The 26,840-nt window shown below is 48.2% G+C and overlaps 1 protein-coding gene across 1 annotated transcript in view; it reads right to left on the reverse strand.

The window, feature by feature from the left end:
• DTNB (dystrobrevin beta) overlaps positions 1–26,840 on the reverse strand; it is a 184,683-nt gene that overhangs the window by 36,733 nt on the left and 121,110 nt on the right. Inside the window, exons 14-16 of the mRNA XM_086461751.1 lie at positions 25,325–25,438; positions 21,175–21,271; positions 14,327–14,347 (exon numbers count right to left, since the gene is read on the reverse strand). Of these exons, the coding sequence (XP_086317877.1) occupies positions 14,327–14,347; positions 21,175–21,271; positions 25,325–25,438 (232 nt within the window). The remainder of the gene's footprint in view (positions 1–14,326; positions 14,348–21,174; positions 21,272–25,324; positions 25,439–26,840) is intronic.

The raw sequence follows: 26,840 nt of genomic DNA on the forward strand, positions 1-26,840 counted from the left end.
TCTGATTGGGAATTTCTTGCTGATCGAGAGCAGAGAAGTCCCTGTAGATTTTGTTCCCTGCGCTGATAACATGATCTGTCCCTCGCACTTTCCAGGAGCTTACACAGAATAGGGCATGCTCCAGCCATATCCCTTCTGAGCTGGAGCACAGTAAGGAACAAAGCAAGCATTGTCATCCTCAACCTGAGACAGAGGCGCCTTTTTTTCATGCATCTTCTTGGGTCAAGCATCAGAAAAAAAAAAGCTCTCTTTCTTCTTTGAAAGAAAAAAAACAACGCTGGGAATAAAAGCTGTCATTAGCTCCTATCTACAGCAACAAGCATATGCTGTTTGGTAACAAGTTCATGTAGGAAGCATCACTTGAGAGAAGAAGGATCATGAGAAGCACAGGCTGGCACACAAATGGAGGCACAGGCAACCGCTTCTGCCCCTCCGTGTCTGATGCCATGGGCAGAGCAGTGAAGTTTCCTACATTTCATGCTCCCTCGTTCTCAGATGGCTCACGAAAACAGCATCAGATTCACAGAGCTGTCAGCTGAGCAGCACGCACCGCTGCGGATGACACAGACTGATGATCTCTGCTGTATTTTGGGTTTTTCCCTGTGGGAAGAGCAGCAGTTGCCTACGATGCTGCGAGAGCGACTGCTGCCTCGGCTGAGCTGATGGCCCGTGGGGTTTGCAGCGGGGAGCTGAGATGTCGGGCAGGCAGCGCACAGCGCGTGGCAGCACACACAGTCTGCCCCACAAACACCAACTCCTTAAAGCTCCAGACTTCTTCCCTTTTCTAGGGAAACCCCATTCTTGCAGCCTTCACGTTCCACGTCTCCATTCCGTGCTGCTCTTGGTTTCAGAAACGTCTCCTGCTGTCTGACCCAGCCGCCTTGACCACTCCCCTGCATCCCTCAGGACCACCTCAGAGTTTTAAGGGGAAGAGAATCACCCTGCTCCAGTTTAAATAAAAGCTGGGCTTGGCTGCTGTGGTCCGGCAGCTTGCAGGCAGGGAGGCAGAAGAACATGGACCTTTGTAGTCTTTCAGCAAACGAGTTTCCCTGCGGTACTGACACATCCAGGGAGTGAGAACGGGGACGGGGTAAGACACACAAATCCTGGCTGATGGGCTTAGCTCCGATCTCCAGCCATTTGAACGCGGGTGGCTTGAAGGCCAGTACAGCAGCGTGGCTGAACACCATCCACGTTATCAAATCTCTTAAGAGGCTTCACTGATGATGACCAGGGCCACTATCAATAGTCTCTAAAACTCATGAATTCTTCTAATAACCTCCTGTTTTTTAGGGTAGTACAGAGCTGGGAAAGAGTTTCCAGACCTCGAGCCTGATCTCTTCTCACCACGTATAACCACATCAAGTAATGGTGCTACAAACCTACCAAAAGCTTTGGCGATAGCTTCCCTGGTAGGGAGGCTGGACAGGATGGAGCTCAGAGCTCCTGCCTGTTTCCTCCTGATGGCCAAAGGCTACTCCCGCGGTCAAGGAGATGATGATCCCACGAGGCATCTCCTCACGTCACAGGTGACATACTGTCTGTGCCCATTCTTGGCAATGAAAGTAAGACTTTGGATCTGAAACTGATGGTGAAGATTCTGGATATCCTTGATATCAAGATGATGAAGTTCCTGATGTCAGCAGTGGGAGATTCGGGGACCAGAGGCTTCCAGTCTCCCACACTGAGGAAGATGGATGTGTAAAGGGGTACCTGAAGGTACAGGCTGGGCTGGAGTGAACCTGACTGTCAGCATCCAGCTCAATGACGTCAAAGCCAACTACTGAGGCTGTCCATCAATAGATGAGAAAGACTGCAGGAACCTCTGAGAGAAATAATTGGGGCTAAGAATTGGGCAATCTGATCTTGCCCGGGGGGCAGTACCGACCGAGGCCGCTCTGACCACGCGCAGACAGCACGTACCTGACATCTGGATGCGCGGCAACGTGCAGCAGCGCCCGACCTTGACACGCACGAGTGCCAAGAGCATTCATAACGGCGTAACCCAGCTGACAAAATGTAGATCTCCTGGAATTCTGTATTCGATTTAATCTGATGAACTCATTAATGTTGTCAGAAACACAGGATTAAACTGCCAATGATCTGGAGAACGGAGGCTGCTAGAAGCAAACATGTGATGTTTTCCAATGAGAACAGACGATGGGGTCTGACTGCACCGCGGGCGCATGGCTGCTGTGATTTTTCTTCAGTCCCAGGAGGCTCCAGGAATTCAGACCTTTCGTAAAGCGAGCACCCGCCCCTCACCTCCACTTGGTGAATTTATTTCAACAGAGAAAGGTTCAGAGAAAAGAAAATTAATATTCACGTGAGCAGGGGTTTTCCTAAACTACATTACGTAAAATACCGAGATTTTCTACTTCTTTGCCGTTCTCATTCTTTGTGGATTTAAGCACATCTGCTTTAGGCTTGCAAAATTGTAGGGACACTTACAGTAGTCAGACTAAATCACACATACAATACAAGCAATTCTCTCTAAACCCAATTTGGATTACATGATGATTTTAGTAGTTAGAACAAGTTTCATTTCACTTTGATAAATAAAACCCCCAAAAGGTTTCAGTCTGAAAGCATCATGAAAGGCCAAATCTACAGCTGGAACAGATATTTCAATCAGCCTCCTAGGTAAGACTATTTTTATCTAGCACTACGGATAAATTGATTCCAGGTACGGGTTTTTTTTTCATTTCTGTAGTACGGTGTAATATTTACACCAGTGTTTGACTACGTGAAGTATTTTGGGGTTTTTGATAGTTAGGTTGTAAATACGTGTTGTCACCGTGCAGTAGCCATCGCCCTACAAGAGGAAGCTATCACTATAATGGCTAACATAACATCTGAGTAAGCAAATACTGAACCTCACCATTTCTAAGGTCTTGAATTCATAATATTTCTTTAATCCTAAACAGCACTGTATCTGTATTTTCTAGGTTTATCTTACTTCCAGCATGCTTCAAATCTTCTATAACTACCCCCCCCCCCCAAAAAAAAAAAAACCAAAACGTAAAGCACACACACAGCTCAAAGGTTTTACCCTTTCAGGAGCACCACAAATGGTCCCACTTGGCAACTAGCTCCATGGCCGGTGGGGGGGACACCCAGCCACTCTCCAACCTACGAACAAGCTAGGTCAAGCCGTGCAAAGATCTCCTCTTGGCTGCTCAACCTGGGATGCTTTTTAAGGATACCTGAATCAACACCAACGTGACAACAGCGAGGTAAGATGCCCAAACGCAAATCCTTTCTATAGGTGCTGTGTGCTCACCAAAACCAGGCTCACTGGGGCACGCTGTGAAATTAGACTTCAGTGACACGGACGCCGGTTTGAGATGGCACGTCGTGTCGACAATCACGGGGTTGTGCCTTCCCATAGCTCTTTCGTTTGCTCAAAGTCGGAGTGCAAAAGTGTATTTGTGGGCTGGGGAAATAATAAGGAACAAATTGGAGAGAGGCCAATAACCCAGAAGAAACTACCAACTTCAAAAAAGATGAAAGTTTACTACACAGTTAGTAAAACAGTGATTTATGCTCAAAGGGATCATTTTGTTGTATCAGACCATACCTAAACCCTTGTGCTGCACATAACATGCTTTAACAAGATGTTTCAGGACTCCCTTTGAAAAAGACAATCCCTTATAAAGAGACGAGGTGGAAAAAGGGATAGCTCCTTACAAAGGAAAGGGCCAAAATGGAGCAATAAAGTCTGTGTAACAGATGATGAAATGAGCCCCAAATTGCTGCCATCTGTTAGCAACCTTGGCCCAGTGAAATGAATTTCATGTGAGGTCAAGAAATCCCAAACTGCCATTTCCTCATTACTATTAATAAGGGCCAGGTGCCATATAAACCAACACTGGATCCAGATGTCCTTCATGTGGCTTTGATTACCCTTCTAGGCTTGGATAATGACAGGAGGGAAAGTATTACAGATGCACACGCAGAAACACGTTTAATATTAATTTCTCTGCAATCGAATTACTGGGCATTAACAGCATTATACACCTTCCACCCTGCAGGTCGGCTCGGTGGATGGCACTCCTGCAAGGTGTAGAGCAGGCAGTCCTTCAGGATTAAGCTACAGCATCTGCAGATGCAACACGGGCTTCTGCCGTATTTTCCATGATTGTGTATGAGAAGCAATCCTTTCTACAAGTGACAGCCAAGATACAGGCTACGGCGCTCATCTGAATTTCATCAACATCTTGTCTTGAATGTCTAAAAAAGTATCGGTTTTCCCTGTCTCTGAAATGGACACACTCAATTTAATACAGAAAGACGTGAGAAAGTACGGTTCTGTAGTGCGGTTAAGATCAAAATGCCACGGCAAAGCCAAGTATATCCACTATTTACGGCATCAATCGGTTGTATTTGGGTGCCAACCCAGCGCTACAGCACAGTAGAAGGAATTAGGAATTACAGAGAATTAAGCATCACCCTGGGTCGTACCCTGAAGGAGGAGCGTGCGTGCACTGTCTGCACTTACTTAAGCTTATTTACATACCGGAGCAGGTCCTTGACTACAAAGCGAAGAAAACGTTGGTTTAGAAGAGTCAGCGTGGCTGTGAAATTCAGCAGGGAAGCAATAAATACTTCACATCCCGGACTCTACAAGGATAACCATTTAACCACTTACAGCCCATGCTCGAAGACAGTACGGTAAAATAAATTATTCCAGAATTCTGTCTCCTAGCTTTCAGCCTTGCCAAACTCACCATCAGCATCACATTTCTTAGGGACTAAACAAACATCAAGTAAAATCAGATCTTGCCAAAACAAATGCAAATCCTTGTAGTACATCTCTCCAGTCATCTTCACGCCATCTCCTCGATGGAAACACAACATCTGTAGGCTCATGAATATCTGTCCCCAAATGTGGCAACAACTGCTAGGGTGGAAACACCTACCTGAAATGAAAAATACCACCAATGCACCGTAGTGAATTCTCACGAGCAAGTGAGAAAGGACAGAAACACCCACGTAGACTGAGAATAACTTCAACAAAAAACCCCCCACTCTGACCTTGCATATGAGATCTCTAATGGTGGCCGCTGAAGTATTCCTATAGGATAAACCTAAAAATAACCACTGACTCTGGAAAGACTTCGCTCGTCAGCCTTTATAACCCTCTTCCCGATCTGCCGTCACACAAACTATCCTCGTCTCTTACTGCTCCCAAGGGGCACGCACCTTACCCTGTCCCTGCTGCCACGCTTTCCCCGACCCACCGGTGCTCACTCCCTCTTTTCTGCCAAGGAGCTTAAATGACTGACACAAAAAGATCAATCTCGGGAACTGCACCCAGCCCTTTCCCCTTTGGATCAGTATCTCTCAAAGACCTGACGCCAGGTCAGTGAAGGCGCAGTTACGAGAGCCCCTGGCTTCACCTTTTCTCTAGGAAGGCTGTTTGTACACAGGATGTTTTCAGCGCTCTGATTTGTAGCACGACCCCTCAAAAACTGCATGACCGTAACTGCTGGGGCAGTGAACACTGGCACAGAAAAAGGAATGTTTCAAGCTGACTTTGCCGTCAAAGACAGATCATTGTAAAGCTGAACCCTGGGCACCCGACAAATCTATCTGGGCATTCGAAAAATATTACTAAGCTGCCAAGAAGTAGAATTTCTCATATAAGTGACGTGCAGAATAAAGCCGTTGTTGGTACACCCTGAATGGACAGCCCATGCCCGGACACCGCCCGGACACTGTTCTTAATCTGGGGTCTCTGGGGCATCATCTGGACTACAGCTTGTTCATGTCAAGAAGCTGCAGAGACAGCTCAGAACCAGTGGTGGTTATTAGCTCAAGCACTGCTCCCACGCGCCTCTACCTCCAAGGTAAGTTTAGGCTTGAAGACACGAAGCTCTTGTGTGCTGACTGCTGCTCTGGCACAACATGGTGACCCCCCGCTAATGGATGCTGTTGGATCCAGCTTGGGCACCCCGGCGCTGAGCTCCCAGAAGCGGGTGCTCTGCGACAGCGCTTGTGGGTCTGGGGCGATTGTTAGTCCCAGCAGGTCACGCTCAGGGTAAGTCTGAGCAAAGCCATCGTTTCTGCAGCAGTTCCCCCGATGCCCACACCTATTCGCTGGGGCACATCGTGATGCCTGATCTGGCTCTGTGCTATGCTGGTGCTCAGGGAGCCCCTGAGACCCTGGGGAGTGCAGGAGCGCCCCACCAGATCTCATGAGACGCCCCCCCCCTGCAGGGCTGCGTCCAGCTCTGGGGCCCCCAGCACAGGACAGACATGGACCTGCCTGAGCGGGTCCAGAGGAGGCCACGAAGGTTCTGAGGGGGCTGGAGGGAAATAACGTAAGGGCAACAAATAATATAAGGGAAATAAAATAAGGGAAAACCAGGTGTATTTAACCATCCTGAAAAGACCTACCAAAAAGGCGCTACATTATATATTACATCCAGCTCTCACACGCTTTCCTCCATACACCCTCCCTCCAAAGCTGTGCCCCTCACCCCCACTCCTCAGGGCAGGGTGTCTCTTGGGAAGGGATGTCCCTACAACTTCTGCAATGACCCAGGAGCCTGCGGGTGGGAACTGCCCCCAAAGCGGTGTGTGAACCAGAGTCTCGGTCATTCCACCCAGGCAAAAGGCATCTCAAGACCTTCCCTTCCACCACAGCCAGCCGGCAGCCCAGCCAGCGAGCAGCAGAGCTGCCGTGATGTGCCTTCGCAAAGTGAGGACGCTCCTCTCCTGCAGCTGCTGTTTCAAGTTTAACATCAAAATGGGACATCAGAAGGAGGGGGAGAAGAGGCTGAATACAGAAATAAGCTCTCAGGGCTCTTGGAGCCCCTCTGACACACGTGGCACATGACCGAGCCTTGACTTTCCATACAACTGCCCACAATAAATCTATAGGAACTGCTGCGTGCGAGTGCTGCACGTCCTGGTGTAAACGCTCTAACACCGTTTCGTGTCTAATCCTCTTTCCACAAACAACACGCATGAATACAAGAAAAGCATGTAAATAAACAGAAACCTCTAGAAGACAAAAACGGAAACATTTTCATGCTGGGCAGCCTCTTGAGAGAGAATCTGTTTAGAAAACACAGCCACCCCCTTCAGCTGGTTTTGAAGGACATTAGAACGAATAAGCGTGGCTTTCCCCCGCAAAAGTCAAAAGCAAGTGTAGCCGCCACGCTTTCTGCACAGAGCTTTGTTAAAAATGGTAGCGGCTTAAGAGTTGGAAATTGGCACACGTGTCTTTCTCAGCGAAGGCAGGACTTGGAAGATGAGAAACCGAACAAACTCCTGCCTGTTTCTAGCTGTGCAATCCAAAACGTGATTAAGTACAGAGGAATGCGATTCAGGGAAGGCATGAATGGAGCGGGACTCTGCAGAAACCGTTCTGCCTCATGGCTCTTACCTCTTCATGGGACAGCGGGAGCACTGGAAAAACCACACTTCTCCCTGGCAACTTCCTCAACTGCTATTTTGGAAAAAACCTCTGGTTACTACAATTCAGGACTAAAAACATCTAAAAGTGCTCTCTGCTGTTCTAGTTGGTGTTTGACAGCACTTACTCCCTCGTGCTGTTTGTGTCCAAACCGGGACAGAATGACTAGATCCCCTCTGGACCGACAGCAGCAGGCCATCAAGCCCCCAGTTGAGCGTCAGGAGAGGCTCTTGCACCTCTTCCTTGCTCCCCTCCAGCAGCTGGTTTATGCAAAGCCACCAGACCCAACCACTGCAGGTCTGCGTTTCCTCGGGAAGGTTCTGGCAGACTTCTGCTGCGTTTGGCCTCCGCCATCCGCTAGACCCAGCACTGGAAAGAAAAGCAGCAACCCCCTTTCCTCTGCCGCTGGGCGAGCCGCGATGCTCAGCACTCTTAGCTCTGCCTGCTGCGCTCGGCACGGACAGCAAGAGGCGGCGTGAGCCCCAAGAGCCTCGGTGACGCTTCGCTAGCATGGGGAGAGGGATTTTCTTTGCCTTCAGACAGAAACCAGGTCTTCTGCAGGCATCAGCTCCACACCTCAGTCTACACTTCATTCCCGCTGGGATAGGAAGCACTGCCACGTTGTTCAGGGATTTGTCACTTACCTGGCACTCAACCACCACAGGACAGCGTGACCCATCAGAGCAACAGACTTCCAAGATAGTAATCCTGATGCGCATCCATGGCGATTCCCTGCCAAGCCTTCCTCCTCATATCCGAAAAAGTCATCTGCTAGGGGCAGTGCTGCCAACTAACGGGCAGGGTAAGGTCTTCTTCACCTCCAGTGCCTGATGTCTGGGGTCCAGCATAGACCCAGCCTTACTTTCCGAAATGGCTGATGAACTCCACAGGTCTGGTTCCCTACATGACTTTAAATCTTTAATGGCGCTCTCAGGAGCCTGTCTAGGTTTGGTACCCTCCAGGAGGCCCATGAACATGGCTCTTCGTGTGGAGGCACCAAGTCAAAGCTTATTCTAAAGCTCTGTCTGTCTATATTAGTGAGTTGAACCATACGCAGGAGTGTTTCTGGCACCCGAACAAGATAATTTACAGCCTGAGTGTTAGAACGCTCCCTGGCAGGTTTGTGACACATTTCAGCTAGCACATTCCCCGGCAGTTCCCAGGCACACCGTTCCCAACACGCCATGCAGCCACCAGGTCTTGGAGGCGAAGCAAATCACGGAGGCAGGCATCTTCCTGCCAGTTGCCCTCAGTGTCAGAGACTTCTCCCGTGTGCATTTACTAGCACAGACAGAGCCTGCACGCTGCAAAACTTGTCAGCTTAACCAGAGAAGGCATTTAAGGCTGCCAGCGTGGTGGGTAACCAGATTTGGTGCTTTCCCTAAATTTATCCCAAATAGGCAGTTTTGTCTTGTTCTACATTATGCTACTTGGACTGCAGTGCACTCCTACCCTCCAGAAGGTGGTCTTCCACTTATTTCAGAAAAGTTTTTTCAGTTATGAGTGTAAATAAATGTCATTCAAGCAAGCTGGGTCATGTTAGCTGTAGAGCTGGCAGACATAATCCATCCGTGCTCCACGGAGACCAGAGGCACACCCTGCAGATGAACGAGGCCACGCAGTGTAAGAAGCTGACTTGCAGCGTTGAGGCATTCGGAGGAATTCTTCGCAGTTTTGTTAAAATGCATCAGTGATCCACCCCGGAGAGGGCTACAGGACCTTTGGCTGCTGGAAAAATGGATGCAGAACTGGACAACAGTCTCAGATTTGTCTGTCAACATGACGAGACTTCTTCAGCTGTTGCAGGGCTCTTCCAAGGTCAGGAATTCACAGAACCACAGAATGGTGGGGGTTGGAAGGGACCTCTGGAGATCACCTAGTCCCACCCCCTGCTAAAGCAGGATCGCCTAGAGCGGGTTGCACGGGATGAATTCCCTGCTCCCAGGTTTCTACATCTCCTGGGAAAGGATGCAGGCATCATCCTAGCTTGGTGTCTGGGCTCAGCTCTGCTGTAGCCATCGGTCAAGAAGGTTCACCTCACTGAAGGTATGTGTACTGCTGCCCTTGCGCTGCTCAAGCTGACTGAAAGGTATCATCTATATACTCCAAATCTGAACGATGGGAGGAAAACGGGAACTCCTGACTCCCTCTCCATGGGGTTAAGGATCAACCCTCCCACGATTTCCACGACTTCAGGAGGACTGACGGGCAAGAGCACGTCCACTTTTCCTGATTGGTAACACAGCCCTGAAATTCATGAGCCCTGTCTGCTCTGCTATGCTGTATGGTTCCCACCATCTTCTGAAGGGAAAAGATTTCCATTCCAGTGTTTAAATAGTCCCATGTGAGCTCCTCTGCTGTGAAGCCACTTCTGTGCCTGTTTGGCATTAAAGAAGTTCTCTTGTGTTGGGAGCACAAGCGCTCGGTGCTCCTCTGGATTTGTTGTGTGAATTGTATTACACGCCAAAGACATCATACATGTGATGTACATCTCTGTGAACTCCTTTAACGTTCTTCTGAATATTGAACAGTACAGCTCCAATGGCTGTTCATTTGACTATAAAACAAAGCGGTTCTAATATTTAGCAGATTATTCAAGCCTCTCACCAGCTGTGACATGAAAATGGTCCTGTTGTAAATTAGGATCTAAGCTGGCAAAGATCTTTATTAGCTGGGACACAACAGTCTTAGCAGTAGTAGAGAACAGTGTGGTGGACTATGAATACCATGTGGCCTAATATCCAATTACTGGGATAATATCTCTGCACAATGCACTGTTCCTCAAGGGCGCGACCAGGACTGGCCCCATCGATTCCAAGGAGCAATCCTGCAAAGTACAGAAACTTTCAAAATCTTGATAGGAGATCAGCTCTGAACATGGGGCACAGAAGTTATTGGACTTCCCTGTAAATACCAGGACCAGAAACAGTGGCTCTTTCCTGACACAAACTCCTTATAGCTTGCCATGATTTTCTGACCAAGACTGGCCAAGAGACACAGTAGCTTCTAGGCCTTCTGAGGACATTGCTGGACCGGAGTTTGGTCTCTCAGATGTCACTGTGCTCACTTAGTCTTTTGCTGGAGACTAATGCCAGTCACCACAGTCTGCTGTAGGCACTTGGTGGTAACCTCAGCAGCCAAGTAACTTCTTACCAGCCACCCAGGAACAGCAAAGGTGCTTAGACATGCAACCACCCTGGCTGCAAGCAGTTGAACAAACTGCCCCACCAGGGTCTTGTTGTGCGAGGTGGAATGCTGGCTCATCATGACAGTCAAGCCATTCAAACCGGCCACGCTAACCTGGGCACCTTCAGCCCCTGGAATGCAACGCACATTGTCTCAGTTAAATGCAGCATGCTCAGGAAGACACGATGTTTGCCAAGCAACGTGCTTGGACATAGCCAAGCAAGCTGATCCTCCTTCACCCGTCTCTGTAAATCTTACCAGCAACATGGAGAAGGCAGAATGGGACTTGCAGCCTTAGCAGTGAAGGGAGATCAGAGATTCCTGAAGTTGCTGCTGATGTTACTGCTCTTCTCCTGTGCTGCCAGTCCTGAACCAGCAATCGTTATTCTTCCTGTTATTTACCTCAACTCTTCATGTAAATTCATGTTGCCACCGCATAATCGATCCATCTCATCATGGGTTGAGAGGATCGTCGCTTTAGATCACTAAGACACTTGTGCCTTCTCTTCCACAGCACCCAGATGGTGCTCCACATTTTCCCTCATATGTGGTCCTGCTGTTTCTGGACTAGTTTGCAGACCTTTGTGAGGTACCAACCAGACGAGGCTCTTCTCTTCTAACTTGTTTTTCCAAGACACATGCCTGTGGACACCAGGATGGGGCTGGCTGAGCACACAGCAGACTGGTACCCCTTCCTAGCTACTGTAGGGTTTTCCACACATGTAGAGAGAAGATGCGACTCTAAAGACACCAAAACTGGTAGAGAGCCTAAAGCATAGTGGGATGTTTGATAATAATGTTAAAGTTCTTCAGTTGCTGTGTTTCTTCAACCCACACTCTCACAGACAGTCAGCCCTTTATTCAAGTATTTCTTTTACTGGAGTACAAGGACAACCATGAGGTCCTGAAGACATCTGGAAGCCAGTGTATGGTCCAATGAGCTCTTCTGGACTTCAGCCTGGAGATATGCCATTACCTCCCTTCAAGAACAGTGCAGATGCCAACACCGTGTGTGATGTGTAGGGTTGTTATCAGCCACATGAAGTCCAGCTGGAGGCCAGTTACCAGTGGTGTGCCTCAAGGTTTGAGACTGGAGCCAGTACTGTTTAATTTCTTCAGTAATTGCCTAAATGATAGGACAGCACGCACCCTCAACAAGCTTGCAGATACTGCCAAACTGGGAGCAATGGCTGATACACCAGACAGTCGTTCTACCATTCAGAGGGACCTTGAAAAGCTGGAGAAATGGGCAGACAGGGACCTCATCAAGTTCAACACAGGCTGCAAAGACTTGCCTCTGGGAAGGAATAACCCTGTGCCTCAAGTGCACTCTGGAGGCAGACTGGCTGGAAAGCAGCTTGGCAGAAAAAGATGGGGTCCTGCAGAGACGCTGAACATGAGCCAGCAAGGTACCCTTCCAGCAAGGAAAGTCAACAGCATCCTGGGCTGCGCTGGGAAGAGTGTTGGCAGCAGGTGGAGGGAGGTGAACCTTCCCCTCAGCTCAGCACTGGTGAGGCTGCATCTGGAGTGCTGCGTGCAGTTCTGGACAACTCAGTATAAGAAAGGTTTGGCGCAAGCCTGGATCAAGTCCAAGAAAGAGCCCAAGAGATGATTAAGGAACCAGTGTACCCGCCATATGAGGAGAGTCTGAAGGAGCTGGAACTGTTTAGCTCCAAGAAGAGAAGGCTCAGGGGGATGCATACAACTCCCTAATGGAAGAAAGTAAAGAAAACAAGAGCTGTGGTATCCACTGAAAGGACCAGAGGCAATGGAATGGAAGTACAGGCACAAACGGAAATATAGGAAATTCCATTTCGAAATAAAGAAAAAACTTCCTTATGGTGAAGGGCACTGAAGCACTAGAACCGGTTGCCCAGAGATGTTGTGGAGTCTCCATCTTTGGAGATACTCAAAGCATGTTGGGACATACTCCTGAGCAGCCTGCTCTAGCTGACCCTGCTTTGAGCACGGGGGGTGGACTAGATGATCTCCAGAGCTGCCTTTCCACCTCAGCTCTTCTGTGATTTCTGTGTGTTTCGCAGCCAAGTGGAGCATTGCATCCTGGGATTTCCAGCTTTTCCAGGCTGTTCCTTTACAGTCAAGAGGAGAGCATTTCAAGCTACTTCAGTCCATGCAAAGGTAAGGATGTAAAGTTTCAATTCCTGCAGATGAGCAATGTGTCCTTTGGCTGGCCAAAATCTGCGTTTTGAGTTTCAAATCCTTTTTGGCTCATTCATCATTGATTCCAACAGAATGGGACTGGACAGAACGTCAATGTGTTGACATTATTTTAGCAGTCGGTTTTGGCTCTCTTATCCTCTTCCTAACAGCGTTCCAGGGAAAGAAGGGAGGTAAAATTGGGCAATTTCTTCCTTTAATCTCGTATTTACCCTTTTTCTATATCCATAATCCAGACGAACAGCACAGGAAAAACGAGCTAACGTACTGTTGCTATTCCATGCAGATGATTATTCCTAGCAGTGACGCTGGGTGAGAGAATGACATAAGACACAGCATTCCACTTGCGCAGTCAGAATCTGCAGGACAGGGATGGTGGTGTCTTGGTTGTTTTCCTTCCTCCCGAAAATTCCTTGAAGATCGCTGCCACATGCTGCAATCTGGTCCCTTCATTAAGCCAAAGAATTTCTGCAAGGTGCCTCAGCAAACCCAGGGATAAATGTTCACTGGCAGCATCCACTAAAGATGAACAGGGCTCCACCAGAAGGTGCACACTTACCACCATCTTCTTTTTAAACTGACGACAGAACTTTAATAAAGGGCCACCCAGGAGTGACCAAAAGCCAATTTCACCACATGCAGAACTGAAGCGTTCTCAGCAACAGAAGGTACCCAGAAATATATATTACTTACAAAAATAAGTCACCAGAATTTCTAGTTCATGTACCAAATATCCAGTTTGGGTATCTGATAAACAACACATAAAACCCCCCAACAGTGGGAACCACAGGATTAATCTTCATTAAAGCTTTGTGTATAAAGAAAACCATGTTTGAAAAAGCTGAAAATTTGTTCTAGTGGAGAGAAGACATTGAACATCTGGCTATTCCCGAGAAAAGCAAAAGGGCTCCCTCTGGAGTGGATTCCGAAATTAACACAGGATTCAGATTTTAATAGGCGGGCAGAGAAAACGAAAATCAGTAACAAAGCAAATGCATTCTTGTCTCCTGTTAGTTTACTCATCCTGTTTACAATGAGCATACTGGGAATAATTCAAGGAGAATATATCATGACTGAATGATATGGATCCATGCCCAGAATATTAAGTCATTAATTAGTTTTCATGCGTGGACTTGTATGTGGCAAAGAGGCAAATTAAAGGATTCCTGAAGAGACAAGAAAGCTTTCTTAGCATGTAAATTACTCCAAAGCAAATCCAACAAAATAAATTATGAAGCCAGCTGAGAATCCACATTTTCAACCCTCATGCACAATTCTACAACAGCCTAATGAATACAGCCACCGGTTGTGTACCCATGGCAATAAACTTCATTTGAAAGGCAGAGAGGAATAAGTTTAAGGACATAGACAAAAACATGCTCTACTGGAAACTGGTGAAGGCTGCTTTTAAATTTACAAGTGAGAAAGACCCCACATTCCCATGGTTTATTTGCATACAAGCCAATTAACAGAAAATTGTTTTCATGCAGAAAGAAAAAAAGAGTTAAGATCACCTACAAAGTGAAGTCAACTTACTGCCTGCTTTTGCTCTTCTTCCTATAAACGTTGGCAAAAGAAAAAGGTGAAGAGAGAAACAGGGTAGGTTAATTATCGCATGAAAAGGAAACACACACACACACAAAATGCACAGCAGACCCCATGGAAGAACAGAACGTGGCAAATTGTAGAAACATCTGCAGACATGAAAGGGAACAAGGAGGGTAGACACAACAGCCGTGGCGGGAAAGCAAAGGTGCCATTTGTTCCATTCTCAACAGAAGACTCTTGCCTAAAATGGCCTTCAGCGTTGGCGAAAGTCAAATACACGGGATGGCTATCACAGTGCGGGTATCTTGGATATCCAATGGATACCTTTCCTCTTACACAGAACCTGTACTGGCTTCTCTTCCTACCCTGGACTCGGAAACGCCTCTCTAGGTGTCCTCAAGGCAAGAAATATCAGACTACCACCAACTAAAGTCTGGAAATACCATCTTGAGCCTGCCACCGCTGCACGGCGTTCAGTTCCCTGCGTGCACAAATCTGCCATGACAGAGACCTAAACTGCCAGAGCCCGAGAGGCAAAATATCACCTTTTCAGTCAGAGAGCGCCTGTCACCACGGGGCTGCAGGGACCTCTGCAGATGGGATCCAAAAGGGCAAATTAATGAGTGGCTGGAAACTGGGTCCAGAATGGGAGGGGAGAAACCGGGAGGCAAAAGCACCAAAGATGTGGACTAAGGACAAAGATGCAGAGAAAACAATCCCTGTGCGGCCACACAACGCTTGTCAGTATGGATCACTACTAATTTGAAAGACCAGAAAAGGTGAAATATGGATGAATTTATTCTCTTTTGAAGCAGAGAAAGGCACACTGTGACCCTGCTGGGCCAGTGGGGTCCCATTCTGACTTCAACTATTCCTGGAAATGAGGAAAATATCAGTTTCTGTCGTAATTCAAAAGTTTATCGGATTTTGTCCTCGCACACGTAACAACCGTTACGAGCCCTGCGGCCCGTGGCCGGCGGGCGGGTTGCGTGGAGCAGCCCGGCGGTTGTGGTGCGGGTAGCAACCCTGTGCCTCGAAAGAAAAGCTGGCACCGTGGTTGGGATGACTCTCATCTGCGCAGAAATAGCAACTGCAGCTTTTTCAGGGCAACAGTGTGTGCTCCCTCCAAGGGTGGCTTTGCACGGACTGCCAGTGCAGAGGGCAGCAGGGCCACCACTCTCCTCAGAAATTCAGGTCATGGAATTAAAATTCATGGAATAAAAGCTCCTTCTGGCCTGGAAATCCATGAACCCATTTATCCACCTTCCCTCATTTATTTCCCATCTGAGCAGGATTAACCAGACCCTTAATTCAGAGCAGCTTCTCCCCGACCACTGCGCTGAAAGATGTTTTCCTAACCGCGCACTGAGGGCCCTGCAGAGATACCAGGGAACGACTGCGGCGAACTCCCCATTTCTGAGCAGATACTTTTGGGTTTTTTCTTCCCAAGGCTTGGGGTTCTTTCAGGTGTGTATTCAAACACTGATGCAGCAGATGTGGGGTATGGTTCCACTCAATCACGGACCAACATGAGCAGTGGAGGCCAGTGCTGCCCTCCCCACATTCCCACATGTTTCCAGTTGTTCCTCCTATCAGCACTGGGACTCGCAGGACCAGATGGTGAGCCAGGTCAGGGAAAAGATCTTAAACGATCTCCACTCTACAAAAAAGCTGTTAGTTTGAAAAACAAGGCTCAGGATTCACTACAGATGTGGACAAAAAAAAAGTCTCAAGAGGCATGGAGCTTTGCTAGAAGGACTGAGCGGTTATTAGATAAATCATCAGATCAGCTAGTGAGGAAATTACCATTGCGGAAATGGAAGAAGCGGAATGGGATATGTCTGCTGAATATCCGTGTAGCTGAAAGCAAAAGCCTGGCAAGAAGGCAGACAGTCATCACTGCGGGCTGCTTATTAGAAAGGTGCCAGCTAATGGGACTAGGTGATTACAGAAGGCTTCAGGAAAAAAGGGAAAGCTAAGCCAGCGGCCTGGATGAGGAAAAGATGATGAAAAATACTGGAAGAAAGTCGCTGATGACCGTACTGACAGGTCACTGGCCACCGTTCAGCCCAGACTGGCTGCAACAGCCAGGGGGACACGAGGCCAGCAGGCAATGGGGAGTCCTGCGGTGGCCACTGCAGCAGCCCTGCAGACTCGGAGGCTCTGGCAGCAAACGAAACGGTGCAACTGTTCTCCGGCGTGCTCCGCACACAACCATGCTGCTAAGATCCCTTGACACCCCAACTGGGGTGGCCTTATTCAAATCGCCCCCCGGGAATGGGTCCGGGCACCTGATAACCTCTAGATGGCGGCTGGAGATGGTTTGGGGAAGCACTGGTAGCTCTGACCCAAAGGCACGTCAGCGACCGCAGCAACAGCAGAGCGGGGAGGTGAGTCCTGTCCGAGGAACGCTGCGTCTGGCACCACCGAGCTCCCCCCGGACAGACCCAGCCGGCGTCTCCCAAGCGCGTGGGACGACCCAGCAGAAGACGCCAACGACAGCACTTTGTGAAGAGCTGAAGGGCCAGAACTTCTCCTTCGGGGAAAACCACCAACAAATTCCTGCAACTGAAACCTCCACAGGAGGAGACGAGATGTGGAAGGAAACGCAATGCAAACCCCAACCTTAACCTTAAACTGCAGCGGCGTGGGGAGGGCACTGTGCGGGCTCATAAACACCACGGCGGGACACCAACCGCGGGGTTTTGGTTATCTCTGTGCTAGCAATCAAAATGGCCGAGGGCTCTTCTCTGCTCTGCGGCCCACTAGCACAGCATGGCTCGCCGTGGGAGAATGGATGAACCTCCAGAGAACAGCTATGTCCTTCCAAATCTAGGCTTTCCTCCTCTCTCTCCGTTTTTACCGAGGGAGTTGAGGCACCAAACTTTCACATAACCCGAGCTAGGGAAGCTGAATCCAGCTCTAAATGGTGAAATGAAGGCAGCATTAAAAATGTAAAAAATACTGCATAAGAAAATGGAAAAAAACCATAAAAGCTTAACAGCTGATGTAAATTATAAATGAAAATTTTTGAAGTGCACCAAATGATCAGAGAAGCGAAAACCTTGCAGGAAAAATTCACGTCTGGCAGGGCTAAAAGCACCAAAAAGGAGACTTTGAAATGAACACAACTACCAGAAACAAAACGAAGCCTTGAGGTGGTGTATACTGCTTCTTGAGAGTCACGGTAAAATTCTTCATATGGAGAGAGGAATTAGTATTTCTGTTCTGCGTTTGACTAATAAGTACTTTCCCCTCGTAGTTTCTGTCAGCAAACAGCGAAGCACTTTCCACTAATAACGAGAAAAGGTGTTAAAAAGTATTTACTAGAAATAATAATATTTTTAGATCAGCAGGCCTGAGCAGCTTGCGGCTGGGATGCTTAACGTAACAACATGAGGCATTATCTGGTCCAGGGGAGGTAATTTTTAATAGATCTTGGAATACCCAGGACTGGAATATGCTGAGTTGCACTGATACTCTACAAGGGAGGTAAGGCGACTTAAATAAGCACAAACATCTTACCCTGTCATTAATTTATTCAAAGCAACAGAAATGCTGATACAAGACTCAGCTAGTAAGTAATATAGGAAGCATTATAACTTCGTGGAAAAGAGATGTTGCCAAATAAATCTGATTTTGTTATTTGAATATATTACAAGTTTGGCTTCTAAAGGAACCGCACAGATGTAATATATTTTCATATCTGCAATTCCTTTAGAGGCCAAACTTGGAATACATTGTCATTAACCAGTTAGCACAATACAAAATAAATAAAGCCCTTTACAGGGAGCAGGATCTGGGTAACTGACAGCTTTCGAAAAGCACTCACTGGTGCAGAAAGGCACAAAAAAAGGGAAATAGTGATGAAGGGTAATGAAACTCCTCCTGTAACTTTCTGCATAGTGCTGCTAAGACTCAGAGAAGAATTCAAAATACAGTTTGTTTTTTTCCCAATTAAAAAAATGATATTAAAAATCTGGAGAAGGCAAAGAAATCAACCATAAAAAATGCTGCAGTACAGTACTGTGAGGAGCTCAGAAAAGCTCTACTTGTTTAACTCATTTAAAAAAGAAGATTGAGAAGTGCCTTCACGGAGATGAGTAAGTATGTGCGTAGGAAAAAACCAGGGGTGCTAAAGTACTCCTTAATTTAATGGAGGGAGAACCACATGTACCAAAGCCAACGGGTGTAAACTGAAGCTAAATACATTAAAACTGAAAATGAGGCATAAATTTTTAACCGTGCAAGCAAATTTGCATTGGCAGTGATTTTTCCCTTTTTGATTTCTTCAGCTCAAGAACAGATGTCTTTCTAGAAGATGCTTTAATCAATGAGAAGCTGCCAGGCTCCATAGAAAGCGAAGAAGGGGAAATGCAAAGAACTGTATTATGCAAGAACCAAATAATTCCCACAGCCACAGGCTCGCAGGATATTTCGGGTTGGAAGGGACCTCAGGAGGTCTCTAGTCCAGCCCCCTGCTCAGAACGGTGACAATTTAATCTTAGAGCCCTACCCAGTTGGGTCTTGAAAGCCTCCAAGGATGGAGGCAGCAAAACCTCTCTGGGCCCCTGCGCCACTGCTTGAACATCCTCGTCGGGAAGGAGTTTCTCCTCATCACAGAATCACTGGCTCACAGAATGGTGGGGGCTGGAAGGGATTGCTGGAAGGGATCACTGGATAACACCTAGTCCAACCCCCCTGCTAAAGCAGGTCCAGTCCTACTATATAGATATCCAGTCCTATTACATAGATATCCAGTCCTATTATATATATATATCTCCAGTCCTATTTGCCCTTATAGTTTTTAAACAACTTTGGGAACTGGGGGAATTAATTAAAAGACACCTGATGTATAAATGAAAAGCCTAGTAAAAGCCAGCTTCTAAAGTAACCTTCTGCATAATACAGCCTAGAAGATGTCATTAAAGTTCCCGTCACGCTCATAACTGAACTGCATGATTCAACTTAATGAATGGGCCCTAAAAACATCAAGTTTATCAACCGTGAGTCAGTTACGGTTCCCTTCCCTCTTCTGCAACCTTCCTTCCTCCCTCCTGCCTCTCCCCAGCTGCGCCACCTGCCACTCCTGCCCTCCTCCCTCTGCAATACCCTGCGGGACCCTCCGGGCTCTCCTCGGCGGCGGGTCACCGACACCCATCTCTGCTGCTCCGCACCACGCCGCGGTCCCGTGCCCAAGCAGTCGGGCGAGAGGAAACACACCCTGTTTGGAGAGGAGAGCGCCCCGGGCAGGCAGGCAGAGGGGGCAGGCGTGCTGCCTGCCCGCTGCGCCCCGCCGCGGGCGGGCAAAGCCCCGCAGGTTGCTCCGGGGGCGGCGCATCGCGCGGGTTCCGAGCGGTGCGTTCGAGGAGGCCAGTCCCGCTGGCCTCCAAGGCTTTTGAGGCGGCAGAGCAGAAGGTCAGGCGAGCCGACAGCACAGCCCTCCGCCCTAACGAGGTGGCGGCGTTTACATCAGGGTGTGTTTGGGAGAATTCATTTGCGAAGGCTTACGAGTGCTTTGAAAATAACGGGGGCTACAGGAAACTCTCACCCGAGCTCGTCACCACGCTAAAGCAGATATCCAAACTGATTTTGTCACCAAGAGGCTCCTCAAACGCGTGCAAGAAAACCGCTCGGGCTGCCATCACCTGAACCACAAAGAATCAAACCGGTTCTGCCGCAACAGCTTTTTACACTTTCCTAAATCCGTGGTTCAGTTTTTGATGACCATTTTCACACCTCAGCTTACAAAGGTTTAGGGTCTGAAGAAATCGAGGTGAATTTAGCAAGTGATTGTCTTCAATATTGCTTGAAGGCAGACATCGACAGGCTGAACAGGAAAAAAACCACAGTGTGCAGAACCACTGACTTCTTAAAAAAAGAATTACTTCCCAAATATTAACACTAACCATGTGTTCACCTACACAGGGAAACTAAACACCACCCTCTGAAGAGGACCTGACCACAGCCTCTCCTACATCCATTGCTGTTCCAGAGCACAAGCCCGATCTGAAGAGCGGCTGCACGTCAGGTCTACAGACGCCGCGAATTCATTATCACCTCCAGGCACAGACAAGCTCTACATTTTTCTGGAACTATCAAGATGTGCCTGTAGCTAATCCATCAGCCCTGTGCTGCTCCTGTCTGCGCTGCCGTCGCCCTCCCGCTCCTTCCACTGCCTGCAGGATCTTTGTTGCACCTTGTTCTAGACCCCCTTTGAGTTAAGGACGATGTTTTGCCGTTCCCTTCGCAGAGGCTCTTGCCCAAAGGAAAGAACGGAAAGAATAAACGTGTCAATGTATTCTGGACTGCAGCATCAACTCTGAGCTCAACTCCAGCAGGATGCCACAGAAAATAACAACGGACCCTCATCAGAAATCCAGCCACAACCTGGGTTACAGCTCAGAGCCAGCACCATCGCGCTCTGAGGCAAAAAACCCCCGTGGCCATTGTGGGGTTACCGGACCATTGTGCCACCGGGGAGTCCTACTCTGTACCGCAGTAACTACAGCTTCCAGTTTATTTTCCTGTTAAAGCTGGAAGAACTGAACTGGTACCCAGAACAGCATGCAGTTGATTACCGAATCTACTATTTCCTTAAAGCTTTCCAAATCTTACAGGTTCTTGACATTTTAACCAAAGCAGCAGCGTATGAACCCGAAAGCCCATCAGCCATCTGCACCAGCACACAGAGCCAGCATGGAAATGACTTTTTGCAAATTCCTTCTATTCCTCAAGAGGTGTTCAGCATGATACGACAGCAAAGCAGGAATCTCAGAGCAGCCAGACCTGGGGAAGAGAAGGAGGCTCTGCATTTCTGACAGGAGATGGCTTACTTTGAGCAGTTTCATCAGCCCTTCGAGCTGCACCATCAGTTCTCTTCTGCTTTCTTGAAGCGCAGACATTCTCTGTTCCAATTCATCCTTTCTCTGTCTGTTCCAGTTACATGAAAGAAAAGAGTCAGAAAATAAACTTTGGTTATTTCAAAACCACTTCAGGAAATTCACCCACATAACTGTGTCTTCCGTTTCCAACACTCCCCCCCTGCTTCCAATTCAAAACAACAGAGCAAAGCGCAGTACAATGACCATGAAACCTATATATAACGATTGGGTTTTTCACTGAAAATCCAGAAATCTGCACTCAGCACCTCGGTAGTAGGAAGCCCTTTTCAAGAGCGTTGTGAGGAAAAAAAAGCCCGCTTAAAAGCCTCTCTGAACGTCAGACCCAGGCATCCTGCAGAGCTTTCAGACAAGCAAGAAGGAACGAGGGGAGGACAGACAGAGACAAAAAAAAGAGGAGAAAAGGCTGCAGATGTTCGGAGAGGAAAAGCTGCCGCCCGTCTGGCGGGCGCCTCGGCAGGGCTGCTTCTGTCCACCAGCGCGACGTGCCAGCTTTGACATGTCTGCTGTACCAGAGCCCAGGTAACAGGAAAAGGAGACAACGAGTGACCTTCCCTCTCCTTGGCATCAGAAAGCCCCTGTATTGCTACAGATGCCTATTTGGGAGATCTTTAAGGAAATATGACTGTCTGGTTTTATTTTATACTTAAAAAAATAAAGAAGTGACCAATATAAGGAGAAATTCAAAGAAGACGAACGTCAGCACGTCAGAAGTTCAGTATCTTACATGATTTAAGAAATGCTTAAATCCCAAGCGTAGGTAACAATAACTAACTCTAAGAAGAAAAAACCCCACAGATTATTTATTCATCTACAGTTATTTCTGTGGACATCATAATGTCTTAATTCAAAGTTAAAGGCATCACATGTTATAGACTGAATTTTAAAATGCCTCAGAATGTCCCTGTGTTCTCAGGTGATCCACTACGGCTAAGTCATTCTGGGAATTTTAACAACCAACTAGTTTTAGAAACACCAATTGGGCATCAGAATCTGGAAAAGAAACAGGCCGTTTACTTGGACGGAACAAATCTGCTGGCTATGGCTTGCTTGCGTCACGGTGACGGTGAAGGTGGCGTTACCGTAAGCGCACACCCCAACCAGAAAACTGCTCAGGCCACGTAACAGAATTAACTGGTTTCTACACCAGTTCTTGAAAGGACAGGAGACCGTGACGCGTTAACTGCCCTGGGTACTTCTTTCAACACCTTTTTGTATTTTGAAGAAGGTGTTTATTAAATGCTGAGACTATCACGAAAATAAGGCAGTAAAGAGAAGATCACACACGCCTGGTCACCTCGAACGTGTGAAAACCCCACCACAGACGTGGCTTTATCTGTCTACACGGTCCTTTTTCTCTCTCTGGGTCAGTTCAAAGTCTGTAGCTTTTATTCTAGAGTTATTTAAGGTAACATTCTGGTTAACAACTACAAATACTGCAAAAATCAACACATTAAATAAGCATGGCTCTCCAAATGTTAATGAAGAACCACCATCAATGTGTATGTCTCATTCTGGCTGATGTTATTCAATTTCTTTTTCACTGGCCCCCCGGGACGGAAGAGGGGGTACAGTTGGTCAGTGAGAAAGGGTGTTAAATGCTTAAAACCCAAAAGACGGGTCAGCCTCTAGGGACAGGTGGAGAGATGCAGTTTGGGGCAAACAGGTCCTTGGCACCTGGGTTGAATAGGGCTCCCGGGGACTTGCAAGGGAAGCAGCCAAGCACCCCTGCTCCGCCAGGCGAGGAGCTGTAAGGACGAGGGATCCAGCCGCGCTTCTCCCAAGGCTGCACTTGCCGCCAGCGTGGCAGGGCTGACTCAGCTCTCCGGGCCGTGGCGGCTGCAGGTCTTTAAACCCGGGACACGCTGGTTTTCCACGGATCACCTTCCTCGTGCTTCCACAGCCTCCATCGCCAGCAGCAGCGGAGATCATCTGGTAACACGTGCTTACAGCAAGGCAGGGGCCAGGTCGCCACGCGGCGCTCCCAGGCTTGGGGAACGCCTCCTCATCAGCCGAGACTTCGTGAAGTGCTTTCCCACCACGGACAACCTGCTAATTGCGGGCTCCCAGCGCGACGCCGCGCACTCCGGACGATTTCATGGGCACGTTGAACTTATTGGGGCGAGTGCTGTTTGGCGGTAGGGAAGCCAAGGCCAGCCCGAGCTACAGCAGCGGCGAGACAATGCACGAGGCACCGCAGCCAGCACGCTCAGCTTGGGCACGGGAGAGCCGCAGAGGACCCAGCGAGAGCTCGACAGCAAGCTGAAGGGATCGCTGGAGCTCTGGCAAACCTGCTTCACGGAGAAACCAAAGCAGCTCAAGCTATTTACACAGGATGAGGGTAAGAGAGGAGGGAACCAAACTCTCTAAGCACCCGCACGCACAGAGGAATTTTGAAAACGACCTTTTTGGCCCAGTAGGCCAAGGAGGGGGAAAGGGAAGGTTTGGAAAACGGCACGAGGCTCACGCAGGTCAGAGCCAAGGAGCGTGCTCTTCGTCCGCTGAGCGCAGACAAGGCACCGAAACTCACTGATGATCCGCTAACGGTATCGGGGGTCGTGGTGTTCCTTCCCTCTCCGAAACGAAAGCTTGAAGGTCTGCAGTGTGGGAGGGCAGGGAGGGATTTCAAAGGCCAGCCTGGACAGTCTCGATGACCTGACAGGCTTTCCAGGCTGAATTCAACCTTTTTTCTTTCTTTCTTCCGTAACTCTTCTATTGGCCGGCAGCGTTTACACATTTGAAGGCCAGAAATGGCCACGATGATCATCCAGCTTTTTTTTTCCTTTAGCAAAATACAGGCCGTCTGATTCCTCTCAGTTAGCTCTGCTTTGTTCCCAATAACCCGTATTTTTGGAAAAAAACTCTTCACAAAAGACACCTAGGGACTGAAAACTCTATTGCGGCTCTGGAGAGTACTGCCTCGCTTGGAAAAGCACGCGCTGAATTTGTGGTCTGAAGGTGGCTGCTTTCCAGTTTAAAAAGCTGCTTTCCAGTTTTCCAGCTCTTGGTTCTTGGGTCCAACAGCACACCGAGTTGCCCCTCAATCTCTTTTTTCTCCACCTCTTGCATAACACTGGTGGGTATCTTCTGCATCCAGTTTTTTAAACACTTTAAAAAAATACCCATAGCTACGTAAAGCGTAAAGCTAGAAAACCCACGAGCTATTATCATTAGGTAATAGAATGAAAAATACCAGTGAGATACCAAAACGTACTACGATGTAGCAAATTCTGTATGAAAAAGCCACGAAAGAAGTTGAAAGCCCTCAATTTTGCAATACAGGGCTGGATGCTACCTTGCAGACACCGCCCGCAGTCGCAGCAGCTCCATCCCGAGAGCACTGCGGTTTGTGGAAAACCCTTAAAGGTTCCTGGGAAGCCCAACAACTGCGGGCAGGAGAAGTTTACCCCAATGGATAAAACACCATGCAGTTTGCAAAGAGCTGCTGCTGCCAAGAGCTCAAATTTTAGGACCTACTTCAGATTACAGGAGGCACTTTTGAAGGTTGAGCTCTGAATTAACGAGTAATAGAAGATGAAATAAAATATAGCCAGAGAATGACCTTGTGACTACCCAAACTATGAAACACTTTATTCTATAAATACTGACAATTTTCCCCTGTCACTTCAGAATGCAAACTTAATCAAAGAGGCTTTGAAGACTGTCCTCCAACGTTGGATGTACATCTGACTATCTGCGGGTACGAACTTTCGGAGTTTCACTGACTAATCACATAACTGACATCTATCTTCAGCTCCACTCCTTTGGACAATAAATGACAAGCTGTTGATGCCATTCCTGCTAGCTTCTCCTACCAGTTTCCTCTTCACAGTTTTCTGACTACACTAACAGAATTAATTTTAAGAGACATTCCTATTTACTTCTAAATCCACTTAAAAAAAAAAAAAGCAAATTGCAATATGCCGTCAGTCTTCAGAATTCTGCAGTTTAAAACAACACTTTAAGGCCACTGAAGATACACTGATATTACCCTTCCCCCCCCACAGCCAGTGCCACCGAGCAGAGCCCACGGGCTGACCGGCCCAGGCACCGAACGCCCACGAGCTTTCGACAGTTCTTTTACCGTAGAAGCCTGAGTTCGGCCAATAAAGTTGGGTTCTGCTGGGCTTTCTCAGGGGTGGGCTGAGAGGCTTGTTCGTGTTCCAGCCTGAGACGCTGAATTTCTTGGAGTATCTCTCTAGAGAAACGAGAGAGGGAAGAAGAAAGAGGAAAAAGGTCAGCCTCTGCGCTGCTCTTAAACACCGCTGGAGCCCTTCAAGCACTCTTTCTGTCGGTCTGCAGCCTAAGTACAGCCACGGGGTTCATGGATGACCGGCACGGATTCAAACCCAAGGCAGGTACGTTAGCACAGTCCTATGAATCACTGTAACACACAGAGAAAATTTATTACTTAATAAGAAGTATGAAATCACTTATGTGCCACACACTGGCGACGTCTCTCCAGAGCCTTTCACGCAGAACGGGCTCAGAGACTGTTCTAAGAGGAAAAAAGTTCCATTCTGAGCACAAGCCGTGTTGCACGCGCTGCAGGACGGGCTCTGAAGCGGCACTGCCAGCATCCACCGCGTGCTGGCATCGCCCGGCTTCCCACTCACCTTTCCAAGGGCTCCTGGCAGGTCAGCAGGAGTAAGGAAAACAACAGCTCATGGTAATAGAGACAAACTCCCGAGGTCTCACAAGGGGAAGGCGATCAGCCAGCAGCCCAATTAAGGCCGCTGGGTTCTGTTCTGCGTAGCTGGAGGTGAGGGAACATAAGGGAATGTAGCACTGAGAGCCAAGGAGTCACTCATTGAAATGGAAATGAAATCCTTCTGGGAGTGAAGATTATCATCTCTGACTCTCCCTGCCCTGCTCTTTTTAAAAGAGCAGAGCTGCTCTCCTGCAGGGTTTCATACCGGCACCGATTGAGATCTCCCTTATCTGCGATCTCCAGGAATAATTTCAAATACCTGCGAGGTCTCTTGGTAGCATATCGATGGTTACCTGCTGCAAGGATGGAGCTGTTCCCGTGCTCTCCAGGAACCGGTTCTCCTCCAAACTAACCTTAAGAAGTATTTTTACCTGGTGTGCCGAGGGTGCCTCGGCAAGGGGCCGTGCAGGCAGCAAGCTCGTGCACGCCAGCTGAGATGCAGTCGGAGCACGGGGAGAGCCGAGCGCGGCTACGAGGACAGCAGAGCACCGGGCACCCGCAGAGGCTCCGTAGGTAACCCACGGGCTGCCTGTGCTGGACAGCACACGGGGTTTGCAGCTGCTTGACCACCGAATCACTGAATCATTAAAGTTGGAAAAGACCTCTAAGATCACCAAGTCAAACCGTCAACCCAACCCCACCGTGCCCACTAAACCATGTCCCAAAGTGCCACATCTACACGTTTTTTTGAACACCTCCTCAACGGCTTGCTCTTCAGAGCCGCACCCTCTTTGTGCCTTTTAGCCAGAGAAACATGAACTCAAGATGCAGGTGCTGAAAAAGCAGGTAAGTGCAAATGCAATATTATGATAAAAACAGAGTGATGTCATCTTAACAGTCCCTCTGAAGCAAAACGACACAGAATCACAGCAGGGTTTGGGTTGGAAGG

This window comes from Leptosomus discolor, chromosome 2, assembly GCF_034619465.1.
Source record: "Leptosomus discolor isolate bLepDis1 chromosome 2, bLepDis1.hap2, whole genome shotgun sequence".
Classification (NCBI taxonomy): Eukaryota; Metazoa; Chordata; class Aves; order Leptosomiformes; family Leptosomidae; genus Leptosomus; species Leptosomus discolor.